General features: G+C 40.8%; 1 protein-coding gene and 1 pseudogene across 1 annotated transcript; one reads left to right on the plus strand and one right to left on the minus strand.

Moving 5' to 3' along the window:
* The first annotated feature begins 1810 nt into the window (after positions 1–1810).
* On the plus strand, positions 1811–6723 carry LOC148011868 (putative pentatricopeptide repeat-containing protein At3g01580). Its single transcript, XM_087670731.1, has 2 exons — positions 1811–5743; positions 5963–6723. Exon 1 carries the CDS (start codon positions 1942–1944, stop codon positions 4480–4482), a length of 2541 nt encoding a protein of 846 aa, XP_087526857.1. The 5' UTR covers positions 1811–1941; the 3' UTR covers positions 4483–5743; positions 5963–6723.
* Positions 6724–10506: 3783 nt separating this feature from the next.
* Positions 10507–11731, minus strand: LOC148011869 (uncharacterized; annotated as a pseudogene).
* Between the last annotated feature and the right edge of the window lie 1789 nt (positions 11732–13520).

Consider the following 13520-nt stretch of genomic DNA (forward strand, 5'->3'; position numbering starts at 1 on the left):
GATATGTGCATTTGCTATGGCAGCCAGGATACATGAGTTGTGGGCTGCACAGACTCCGATTATGCAGGACATGCAAATACTAGGAAGTCCACTTCTGGCTATATCTTTATCTATGTTGGAGTGCTGTTTCTTGGATGTCCAAGGTTCAGAATTGTACAGCTCTCTCTACCACTGAGGCCGAGTATGTTGCGGCCATTGAGGCTTGCAAGAAGGCCATATGGTTGGGCCGTTTGGTTCATGACCTTGGGATTGATACCATACCTACGCTACATTCAGATTCTATGAGTGCTATTCAGCTAGCTAAGAATCCGGTCTTCCATTCGAAGATGAAACACATTGAGGTGAGGTATCACTTCATACGTGGGGTCATGGATGACAAATCTATTGACCTTGTCAAGATCTCCACTGATGAAAATCCTGCAGATCTGCTCACGAAAAGCCTCACTACTAAGCGCTTTGCCTTCCTCAGAAGATTGATGGGCATTGGATGATATGGCTTTTTCCTCATCCTGTTGTACATTGTACTATCTTTTCTTTTTCTTTTCACTCCTCATTGGGGCAGATTCACCTTTAAATGGGAGGTTGTTGAGGGTAAATGCGCCTTTGCCTAGCCGCCCGTGTATTACTATACGGACAATACCCACCACTGCACACTGTAGGTGGCAGGTGCCCGTCACCGTCACTTTATTCTTTATTCCTTTAGTGACAGTTTGAATAAAGGAAGGCCTGACCACACATTGTGACTGTTGGAGTTCCCATTTGTGTCTCTCTATCTTCTTACTCTTGTTCTCTGCCATAGCTCACTTCCAAGCAAGCTTCAATCCTTCTAACCTTTCACACAGCATCCATTAGTATGAAATTAGTGCCATTAATAGTAGTTAGCACAATTTTTTCAACTCCTTTGATAAGATAAGAGGAATTATTGGCACATGCCACAATACTGCCCTTAGGGGTAGGTTTAATAGAAGTAAACATTGTGCATAGAGAAGTTAAATGCGTCATGACACCATTGTCAAAGTATCATACATCGCAATCCTCAATAGACATGCAAGAATTTAACTCTCTTTAGGATAATATTTTATGATGTGACCTTTTGCCTTATTATACTTGCAAAACATTTGATTCTCTTTTTTCTTCTCATCCTTATCAACCTTCTTTGTCTGAGCAGCTTTTGTAGATTTCTGCTTACTAGTAAAAAATGAAGCTTTTTCGTTTATCTTTTTGAATGACAGTGTAAATTTAAGGGGCTAAAAATGATGCATGCTTTATACAAAATCGTTTACTAAATTGAGGTGGTGTATACATCATGGTTTTAGGGGATGCCAATTTTGTTTTAGATACCCTCACAATGCCCCATATGGCTAGAGCTTGAAATCCACCAAGTTGTCCTTAGGGATTGAACTAGGCTTCTTCACAGAGATGCCTTACCGATCGTGTTTGTTGTCCCTTTTATTCGAAAGGATCTCGAAATTAGACATTTCAAGCCATTAAGAGCTAGGTTACATGCAGGCTAATTGACTTGCACAAGTTCATAAAGTCAAGTTTTTGGACGTGTGGCGAAGCTCATAGACTTGAGCTTTGGATAAAGGGGAACTCTGGTAGGTTAACATAGTACTCATTGAAAGTGGCTACTAAGGTTTGCTTCGTTTACTTGTAGGTACCCATACTCACATGTCTAGCAAACATTGACAGCTCCGTGATTCTCTAACTTGAAATGTATGTTCTCTCGCATCGTTTAGCGTGTTTGACAAGCTCGTAGTAGTGTGGAATGTCCATGTTCCACTGGTGAGTGGCCGCTCCACGCAAAGCGCTTTACTTGCGCGTGGCTGGGCTCTAAAGATTCAATACTTAAGAACTGTCTAGACGGCCACTGTCTGCGATTCTGAGTGCAACGATGTGCGTCATAGACGCACGAAGCTCGGCATCGATGCAGGAGACGTTATGCAATGGTTGAGACCGTCCGTAGGGCCCTTTATTACTATCGCAGGCGGCAGCGAGAAGCCTTCACTTCCATCAACTCTGCGATTTCGATCATCATCATGTAGCCCATGGCAAACGCCGCAGCACCCACCTGCAAGAGCCAACAGTAGCAGTTGCAGCAGGAGCATTGGCAGCAGCAGCAGCCACTCTCAGCGGTGGAGGCATCTTTTCTCACACCCTTGGGATTGGCTCGACATCAGACACCACAAGACCAGCCCCGACCAGCCCGACTTCCGACACCGCGCCTCCCGCGAGGCCCTGTGGCTCACCAATTGGTATAAGCCCCCTTGGGTTGATGCTTGCCTGCCCACCCTCTTCCAGGAGTATTCCCAGGGGCATGCCTTACACGACAGGCTGCAGACCCTTTGTGATCATGGCCAATTGACTGCTGCCATTGGCCTGCTCTCCTCTCATCTGGACCGCACGTTCACGGACAACATCGACTTGTATATATGCTTGCTCAAAGCATGCAGCCAGCATAAGTCCCTCGCCCATGCCTCACATGTCCATCTCCTCCTTTCTAGGAAGAACCTTCCCCTCGCAGGACCCCTGGCCGACCACTTAATTGCTGCTTTGGCTCACTGCGGTGCACTGGATGATGCTCAAAGTATCCTTGGGTCCTTGCCATACAGATCCGCGTACTCTTGGAATGCTATCATTTCGGGCTACACTGCATGTGGATGCGGCAGGGACTCTCTGATAATGTATCAGCATATGTTGGCAGAGGGCATTGGACCTGATCAACACACGTTTGTGAATATTTTCAAAGCTTGCACTCTTCTTTTAGATCTTAAGGGGGCTGAAGAGTTGTTCGCAGATGCCTTAAAGAAGGGCTTCTCATTTAATGTCTTTGCTGGTAGTGCACTCCTGACTATGTATGGCAAATGTGGGAACATTTTAGAAGCAGAACATGTTTTTGTTCAGTTGTCTGAGCGGAATGTTGTGTCATGGAGTGCACTGCTCACAGCATACTTGGAACATGGCTATGAATTAAAGGTTTTATGGCTGTACAGACAAATGCAGCAGGAGGGTGTTGGGCCTAATGAGTCATCATTTTTGATTAGTCTGCAAGCATGTGGCATCCTTGCTGTTAAGGAAGTGGCCATACACGGCCAGGTCCAACTCGCCAAAATGGCATCTCTAGAAATTGGGCGGGCATTGCATGCTGATGCTTTGAGACAAGAATTCAGTTTGGATTGTCATGTTTGTAATACTGTTGTGAGTATGTATGGCAAGTGTGGAAGTTTATCAGAAGCTGAGAATACTTTTAATGAGCTGACTGAACCGGATATAGTGACATGGACTGCTATTCTCTCAGCATATGTGGAACATGGTCAAGAACAGAAGTCACTGAAGCTCTACAGTCAAATGCTGCACGAAGGTGTGTGCCCTGACCAACAGGCGTTTGTGATTGCTCTGCAAGGGTGTCTTGCCTTAGCAGACGGGGATGAAGCCACAGCAGAAGGGCTGTTGATCCGCGAAGCCTTAATGGAAGTTGGACACGCATTGCATGCTGATGCTCAAAGGATGGGTTTCACTTTAGATGACTTTGTTGGTAGTACCCTGGTGACCTTGTATGGCACCTGTGGACAGATCTTGGAAGCAGAGATTGTGTTCGAGAGTTTAACTAACCGTGACATCGTCTCATGGAGTGCAATGCTTGCTGCATATGTTGAACATGGTGAAGGAGAGAAAGCATTGAATCTCTATGGGAAGATGATAGAGGATGGCATGACACTTGATGATGTTACAATCACGTCTGCTCTGGAGGCTTGCAGGGCAACAGGAAGTTTGGATCTATGCAAAGAGATCCATTTTATCATCATCTCTGCTGGTTATGACAATAATCTTATCTTAGGAAGAGGCCTTGTTCAGGCTTATGGTGATTGTACACGCATGGTAGATGCCCGGGCAGTCTTTGACGCACTGCCAGAACGGGATGTCACCATGTGGACTGCATGCATTGGCGGGTATGCACAAGAAGGAAGTAGCAGTTCCTGCTTATGCATGTTTGAGGAGATGCAAACAGCAGGTGTTAGGCCAAGTGAAATTACATTTCTTTTACTTCTTTCTGCATGTGGTCGCGCTGGCCTTGTTGAGAAAGGTGTTGAATTGTTTGAGTCCATGAGCAGGGATTATATGATAAGACCAAACTTGAAACACTATGTCTGCATTATAGATCTCCTTGGACGGGCAGGAGATTTCAAGAGGTTGGAGCATATGTTGCAACAAATACATGTCCAAGCTAACTTAGGCATTTGGATGTGTGTTTTAGGTGCATGTCGCACACATGGCAATGTGGAACTGGGAAAACGTGCATTTTTTGAGGCATTTAACCTAAATCCAAAAGAGGCTGGCCCTTATATCTTGATGTCAAACATCTATTCTGATGCTGGTCTTGAGGAGTGTGCCATGAAAATTGAAAACATGAGGCTAAAAGAAGATGCTTGGTTGAACTTGGATCTCTGGATTGATCACAATCAGAGAGTTTGTGTTTGGTAATTACATGCGATTTTTCTGTTTGAGGTATGCTGACAGAAGCATTCATCCATGTGGCATTATCAAGGAACGAACCAAAGTATTTTAGATACTCTCTCTTTCGAGTTTCCATCTATTTCTGGACAAAATGTGTAGTGGATGGATCAGTTCACCTGATCGCTGTCCTCCAGGTTTTTCTTGCAACCTCTGTCACCTCCAGATCCCAATAAATGGCTATCTGGAGGTATGAGTGCTTAGAGACGATCACTTCAAAGAACAAGAGAGGAGATATTTTTGTGGCTAAGTGATGAAGCTCTTGGTAGTGTTGGACACGGTTGGCTGCGCATGAGAGTTTCTACTATATCTTGGCTGTGCAACCTCTGTCACCTCCATATTCAACTAGATGGCTACTCTGGAGGTACCTCTGCTTAGAGGTAAGCACTTCAAATAAGAAGAGAAGATATTTTTTGCGGTTAATTGATGAAGCACTCAGTGTTGCTGCTGATTAGAAAAGCAGCATGATGCGAATTTTGAGTCACTTTGGCTCAAGGTCTCAGAGATGGGTGGCAGATGTGCATGCGCATGAACAGATGATTGCAACAAATGCTACAGCTTCTGCATGGGAGGCACAAGGCCCTTCCCAAGGCTCGAGTTAATACAAGAGATCCATCCGTTGTTCAAGAATGATTATTTTTTCTGTTGATGTATACATTGGAGGGACTAGTCCTCAGTAAAACTCCTTGAGTGATGACCAGTTGGAGCAGCCATCTTCACCAGCAATGGGTTTGTGATGTTGCCGTTTTATATTTGTCTGTAACAGGCAGCTCCCTCTATTGTTTACCGGCTGTGTGGGCAGTGTGCTAGACTGGACAGTTACTGATGTTTCCCGGTGTAGCAGTGGATGGAGCTTGGTTAGAGGTCATAAATCATCCTGATCTGGCTTTTAGCTGAAAAACTAGAGTGAGTGCTTGGTGATGTGGGCTCTTAGGCTAAAATGTTAAGGCACTTCATGTGAAAAGAACGTATATTGTGTATTTGGTGGTGTGCAGAGTAAAAGCAAGTTCTGCATCCCATCAGTGATGGTACTGTCTACTGACAGTAAAGTTGTAATTTGCAGCCGTGTAGTAGCGTACTTGGAAATTCAACAGGATCTATGTGGATCAATAATACAACAAACAACTTTGATTAATTCTGCTGCAAAATACCTGGGTACCATGCCGCTTTTATTCAAAATTTCACTGGTGTAGATTACGTTGCAGCCCAGGCACTTCTGCCAATGCAAAAGGTATGGTCTTCAAGGTATGTTGTAATCACATGGTGCTGCTCAATTATATCCAATTTGCATGGGAGGGAGTCTGCCGCTCAATGAAACATCCAACAATATTTTATAACAGTTTTATGTCTAAAAAATTATGGGCCTTTTCTCTTGCAATTAACATTATACCCCCTTATAGATGGGTGTGAGTTTCATGGCACTCACAGCAAGGGTAACTTGTTATTGTAGGTGAAAAGTGTTAGAACGACCAGTGAGGAGTCTTGGTGGAGGAGGGATGGTGGTTGATGTTAAAGAGCTGGGGCATAGACTTGAATTGGTGATATTGAAGAATTTCATGCTCTGATAAGTTGGAGTGACAGTTGGCTAATGATTGGTGGATCATGGTTGACATGGGCCTTAATAGGTGTGCAAGAGGTCTAGTGGATCTATATGTCGCTTGTGCTCTCCTAAGGGGTATATCATACTTGAGGGACTAGTTGTGAAGTTATTGTGTTGTGTTGATTCAAGGTGACACGTCATTTGAGCAAGCCTGAGATGTCTTTACCTCGATGTGACTTGAGATTGTGATGTGGGGGTGTGGACTCGGGGGTTACCCTAGTGGATCTATATGTCGCTTGTGCTCTCCTAAGGGGTATATCATACATGAGGGACTAGTTGTGAAGTTATTGTGTTGTGTTGATTCAAGGTGACACGCCATTTGAGCAAGCCTGAGATGTCTTTACCTCGATGTGACTTGAGATTGTGATGTGGGGGTGTGGACTCGGGGGTTACCCTAGGTACAATAAAGGTATATTGTGCTTTTCTATCCCTTTTTTTCTCTCTTTCTTTTCTTTTTGTTCTTATTTTTATTCTCTTAAAAAAAGATTAAAATACAACTGAGTACATATGGGATGACACATCACTTGGGAAGTGGCTTGAGTGTTCTATGAAGACATCCTTTACTGAGAAGGTAGTCCTTGATGGATTTGTGTAGCTGCAACGAGGACTCTAGGTAGAAAGGGTGTGAGCACATGATGAAATTGCTATCCACCATATCTTTTAGCAACTCTACAATAGAGTATGGAGTACATTGTAGCTTTGAGATGAAGTTGAACCATCGTTACTAAATTAATGCTTACATTTATGTCAAAAAATAGTGGAAACGCATCTCCATATGGTGTCATCGGTTAATATATTAGCTTTATAAGGAGCGTAATGTAGTTATACGTGGTGATGGAGGGGTTAGGACGGTTTCCAACTTCAATTCCTTCTTTACTCTCTTCTTAGTAGCTTCGATAATAATGTGCTTCTCTTCTCTCTTTCCCTCATCAAATTCCCCTAGTGACATGCTTAGCTCAATTTTGTCATTTTGTTGCTTCTTCCCCTTATTTGGCTTATTAGTGGGATTTAGATATTTAATTTCTTCTCTCCACCTCTCCTCTATCTGGAGTTTTGTGGTCTCCAATGTGATCCTTTGGTGGCTAAGTCTAGGGTACATACATGATGGCATAATTTAATGTAAGGGGTTCCTACATCACACATATGACATAGGTTAGTGCAACTGTAGTCGATGATATTGTTTCGTGTCTTAGTGCAGTTTATGTTTTGTGTTAAGTCATTTAAGAGAACTTTATGTGCCTTTGCCAAAGATTCCATCATGCATTCTAGCCAAAAGGCATTTAGGTCTTGATTGACTATGTTTCCTATTATAATATCCTCTAGTAGCCATTTAAAGACTTTGGTCAGAATGGTGGTGCCCTTGTTCTGGGCGAGGAGGTGATGAAATACTTGTGCTGTGACCCTAAGTTCATCAGCAGTTGAATTATCCCATCTATTAGCAATTTGGGGTGTCTTTTGCATTCCATTGTATGTTCCTATTCTAACCCTTACCATCGGTGTTTCTTTCACTAGCTTTGGCATGAGTTCAAAGTTTGCTACTCTCTACAAATTGTTCACCATATTTTAAGATGTAGGAAAATATATTGGATTAGGTGTTTGGGTGGTAGTTCTTATTGAGAGCCGGTCATCTCATGAAATGAGCATTGGCTACTGTGGCTCAAATATAGTCAGCTAAGCCACAACTAGCTATAAGCTCTCTAATGGTCTGATGCATGTTTATCAAGCCTTTTAGGTTGGTTAGGACCTAGCTATAGGCTCTCTAGTGGTCTAGTATGTGTTTATTAAGAGATGGAACCATGGAGATCCTAGCCTCCACATGCTTACCTACAAGTCAAAATCCAACCTTTATTGAGTAGTGAATATCCGCTTAATCTCATAAATAGGGTCTTTAATTAGTGTTAGGCAACGTATGGGTAAGATTGGAGTGACGTATTAGATTGCCATCTGCAAAGAAGATAAACATTTATTAGAGTTGTTCGTCGAGAAATAATAACATATAATTCACTTACTACTTCTTTATCTATTTAGCCTTCGCCACAAAAAAGTTTAATGTGGACGGGTCAAGGTCTTCTTGATGGTCAATTTTCCTTGAAAGGAGAAGTCGATAGATGGAAGATTTGGAGAATAGCTTAAAGCTTTGCTTGTAAAAAAGAAGACAAGCTTCCAAGCTTGGGGACTCAGTTGTAATGTAAGCAAGATTTTTGAGTTTTTAAAATTAAGAATGAGTCTTATTGATATTTATACAAAAGTGATTTTATTTATATACAATGGGTAATTTAGGGACCCACTAGTCTTAAAAATCCAAATTATACTCGAGCTTAGTGAGGACATCTAGGTTTATAGGTTGAAACATGAGGATGCATAAGTAAGAGGCAATGTAATTGGAGCAACAAACGTCCGTTAAAGCAACTAACAATGTGTAGCTTCTCTTCAATGAGAGTCTTGTCCATTAGTGGATGATGTAGCAACTCTTTTCGTGCATCTAGTTTGCATACTCGATGATAGATCTTAAGGATGTAAATTTACAATATGTGGGGATGCTTCTTAGCAAGTTCATTGAATGACTTTTTTAGTCAAGGTGAGAAGGTGGATGCCTTAAGTTACCATGTATTGGCATAGTTGATACCAACTCCATGTGAAGTGGCTAGAGGATGTACATTGCTATTGGAGTTCTCCAACCTTGGATGGATCTTTAAGCTTATGGCAGGTTTCTTTTAACATTTTTGCAGCTGTTGTTTAGAAGTTTGTAGGAGAGTTACTCTTGGATAGGAACACTTTTATGGTATAAATGCTCTTGTTCTTCCCATGTGAGGTGCCATTAGGATGTAAGTGTAATTATGTCATCCTTGGCTAGACCTAATGTATCATGGTGGTACGTTTTGCAAAGGTGCCAAAATTTGAGTCCATTTATAAGGAGTATTTAGTGGGAAATTGTTTGGTTTTCTAGGTCAATTTTTTTACTATTTTGTACATTGAGCAGCATCATCAATTCTTATTTAATTGGATAGGGGGAAGTAGGTTGTGATAACTGATCTTGGAGGGAGAAATACTAAGAACTTTCTCATTAGATAGAGCAATTGAGATTGGACATGTAGCATGAGGATTCTCTTGAAGCATTGGGTGACTATCTAGGCACACAGATCCTATGTAAGTAAGAACCTTAGGAGGAACCAAGGGATTCAAGATGGGGTGCTTGGGTTGCTAAACCATGATGGGCCTAGAGTCCTTGTGAGGGTTAACAATGGTGGATGCCATATATAATGTCTGGTGTGACACACTCTGCAACAAGTTGGGAGGTAATATTTGCTTAGTTTTGATCTCCTTTGATTTACCTTTAGATAGAGTAGTGATATCGGGCTATTGCTGCTATGTTTCTTTTTGTGTTGGACAATATAGGGTAAAGCAATGGCTCATGATGATATGATAGAAAGGGTGTGGTTTACTTGGGAAGCCACAAGAATCTATTGCCTTAATAGTACCCTTGGATACATAGGAGAGCCTTGGGCACCCATCAAGGTGTCGTATGTGGCCTATGACAATTAAGATATGCCATGTCCACCCAGAATTGACAACGATCTAATTAGATTTGGATCTTGCTTGAGATTGGAACTTCGGCCTTCATTGAATTTGAGATGGTGGAGTGTTTATGCTTAGAAGTCATTGATTCTGAGCCTGAGTAGTTAGAGCTATGAGAAAAGAGGGGTGTCAATTGTGGGAATAGGTTGCTAGGGTAGTAAGGTGGGAATAATGATTAGTGTGGGCCATAGAGTTAGATCCTCGAGGTTGAATGTTGAGATAACCCTTGCATTAGTGAATTTCAAGTGGATACATTTGTCAACGTAGGTGATGTTATGGGCATGGCAAGTTCTTTTCAAGAGTGAGGAGATTGCTCTCACAACTTACAAGAGAAGAACTTGAAAGAGATATCGAACTAGAACTTAATTGTGAGATAACTTGATTACAAGAAACTTTAATTACAAAAGAATGCTCACAAGAGCGTGGCTTGATTATAAGACAAGATTTGATACAAGGCAAGACCAAAACAAGACAAAAATTGGAAGAGGACTTACCTTGCATGAGCCTCACAATTGGTGTTGGCAAGACTGAAGGGCTTGTGGCCCATGACCCCTATGTATACTATAGCCTAGGGAGGTTAAGGAGAACACATGTTGTTATTTATACAAGAGGATGTCACATGGCATGCATGTTGACACATGACATGACATGCATACTGACACATGGCATGCTAACATCAGTGATGACATAAGTGATGCTACGCATGTTCTAGATTTTTCCAAAATATTTTAGAAACTTCATGAAACAGAGGGATGTCCTAGCTTGCATACAAACCAAGGGTTGTCCTTGCTTGAGCATCCATTACATTACCCCTCCTTCTAGTACCAAGTTCCACGAGGAACAGTGGTGTGCTTTTAAATAGGCCTTGGCTTGGTTGGGTGTTGAAGATGAAATTCACAAACCTTAAGAGGAGCTCTTTGAAGATATGAAGTTGGTTCCCATGTTCATTGTATCATAGCCCTTCCAATGGACAAGATTTTGTAATCTGCCTCTTGAAATTCTCAAATCTAGGATTTTGTCTACTTCATATCCTTAGTGATCTTCAATTATGATTGGAGGTGATGGCTTTGATATTCTTCTAGGGATATTGGATGTATGGCATGAATCAAATAATGAAATATGAAATATAGGATGGGTTTTCATTGATTGGGAAAGTTAGAGATGATAGGTGACTGGATTTACTTGGCCAAGAATCTTCAAGGGCCCAAGTCATTGATAATCCAATTTCTGGGAGGGGCAAGAAGAATATAGATCATGTTGAAGAAGTCAAAGTTGATCTCCAATTTTATATGATGGATGTTGCGTGTGAAGCTTGCTTGCATTTCTCTTATATTTCTCTTGAGCTTGTTTAATCGTTACTTGCAACTCTCTATGAATATCAAAGAGGTGTTGAGCTAAGTGTATGGTAGTTGGATTCTTCTCTTGCGATCTTACATGATTGTCTATCCTTGGGGTATTGAACATAATTAGCAAAGAATGGTGTGAATCGAGTAGAGGCATGGGAGAAATTATAGTATGCAAACTCAACAAGGGGTAATAGATCCACCCAATTGTCTTGATGATAGTTTATTGTGCATCTAAGGTATTGCTTCAAGACTTGATTCATTCTTTTTGTTTGTCCATCACTCTGTGGATGATTGACTGAAGAAATATTCTTTTGTACTCCCAGAAGATTTAAAGAGGCTTCTCCAAAACCTAGATATAAACTAGGGGTCGTGATAACAAACAATATCATTAGGTAACCCATGGTGCCGATATGCCTATTCTACGAAGAGTCTTGCTATCCCTTCTCCATTGATACTCTTGATTCTTGCGATAAAGTGTGCCATTTTTGTGAATCTATCAACCGCCACTAAGATAGAATCATACCCTTTGAAAGAAGGTAGTTCAACAATGAAGTCCATGGATAAGAATGACCATGGCTTACTTGGAATAGGTAATGGTTGAAGAAGGCCATGAGATCGATGCTGAGGGACTTTAAATTGATTGCACATACCGCAAGAACGCACAAAGTCCTTGACTAGTTTTCACATCTGTGGCCATAAAAAATCCCTTGAAATCATATCGATTGTCTTGCTAATCCCAAAATGCCCTATCGAGAGGAGATTATGTCTCTTTTTGAGTATATCCACTTGCAAAGGACTGGGAGAAATATAGAGGAGTCCTTTATAATAGAGCAGCCCATCAATATCTTGAAAATCCATTTGATTTTTGTTCTTGGCCTTGCTATAATTGCCTCCTTATATCCTTGGCAAATGAGTCTTTTTTAATTTTCTTCTTGACATTTGATAAGAATCCAAAGTCTTTTGGGGCTTTGCTAATAATTTCCCTTAACTTCAGTTGATCAGGTTTCAAGATTACTGAATTTTGTTGGTCATGGGCTCCACCTTCTTCTATTGGTTCCAAGTAGGATCTTTGAGATAAAGCATTTGACTTTCCTTGTTTGGCAGCTAGGCCTATAGGTAATGATGAAGTCAAGTCTAGATAGGAAACCACTCCATCTTGCTTGATGATGATTAAAGACACGAGAAGTCGTAAAATTTTCTAGATTCTTGTGATTTGTATAGATAGTGATCTTATGAGGGGTGCCTTCAAGTAGGTGTCACTAGGTCTCCAAGGAGTTCACACTAGCTAGAAGTTCTTTATCATGAATCTCATAGTTGATTTTTGCAGCAATGAATTTTCTCGAGTAGAAAGATATTGGATGAACTTGATTGTCATCACCAATCTGGGATAGAAGAGCTTCAAGTGCAAAATCAAATGCATTTGTCTCCCATGATAAAGGGCTTCAATGGATCTGCATAGGTGAGAATGGGTGCTAAGGTGGATGTTTTCCTTTAATATTTGAAAAGCTTGTTTAGCCTTTTAATCCCATACAAACTTGTCCTTTCTAGTTAGGTTAGTTAGAGGGGCAACAATATTAGAGTAATCCTTGATAAAGATTCGATAAAAAATTTACAAACCCTAAAAAGAATTGAGCATCTCTCATAAATAATTGTGTCTCCCATTCTAAAATAGTTTGTATTTTCTTAGGATCCATAGAGATTTCCTTCTTGAAAATGATGTACCTCAAAAACTCAACTTCAATTTGATGGAAAGAACACTTTTCTAGCTTTGTATACAAGCCTATTTTTCACAACTTATTTAAGAATATTTTGACATGATATTCATGCTCCTCTTACTTCTTAGAGAATATCAAAATGTCATCCAAATAGATCACAATAAACTCATTCAAGCATTCTCTAAAGATATCATTCATCATATGTTAGAAAACTACTAGAGCATTTGCGTGGCAAAATGGCATGCCAACATATTCAAAAAACCTATATCTTATGCAAAAAGCCATCTTCCATTCATCACCTTTTGTTATCCTCACAAGATTGTAAGTGCCACAAAGATCTATCTTGGTGAAGAATTTGACTTTCCTAAGTCATTCATCAAGGAGTTTTGGAATCAAAGGAATATGATAGCCATTCTTGATTGTAATCTTATTGAGCCCTCTATAATCCACATACATATGGAGGGATCCATCTTTTTTCTTGAGGAACATAATTGGAGCACTCGTCGTTGGAGATTTTGAATGATGTATTATTTGATAAAAGACTCCTTAGGGTAAGTTATATAGGTTTAGCCTCATATATGACGTCTACCAAAGCAAGAGGTTGACCATCAATTACTTCTGCACATACTGACTTTTCTTTCCTCAGAAGCTATATAGCATGTTGCTTTGCAAATTTCTTCTGCATGAAGCGTGTTGTGGCTCCAGAGTCTAATAAATTTTGTCCATCTATCTATCTTCCCTCAAAGTGAATCTTTATTGGTAACATAAAGC

The sequence above is a fragment of the Lygodium microphyllum genome, chromosome 28, assembly GCF_053477565.2.
Source record: "Lygodium microphyllum isolate KBCC chromosome 28, Lygodium_microphyllum_v1.1.10, whole genome shotgun sequence".
Lineage (NCBI taxonomy): Eukaryota > Viridiplantae > Streptophyta > Polypodiopsida > Schizaeales > Lygodiaceae > Lygodium > Lygodium microphyllum.

Coding starts and splice junctions, on each gene's coding strand:
- LOC148011868 (XM_087670731.1), top strand. CDS start 1,942: ATGCAATGGTTGAGACCGTCCGTAGGGCCCTTTATTACTATCGCAGGC.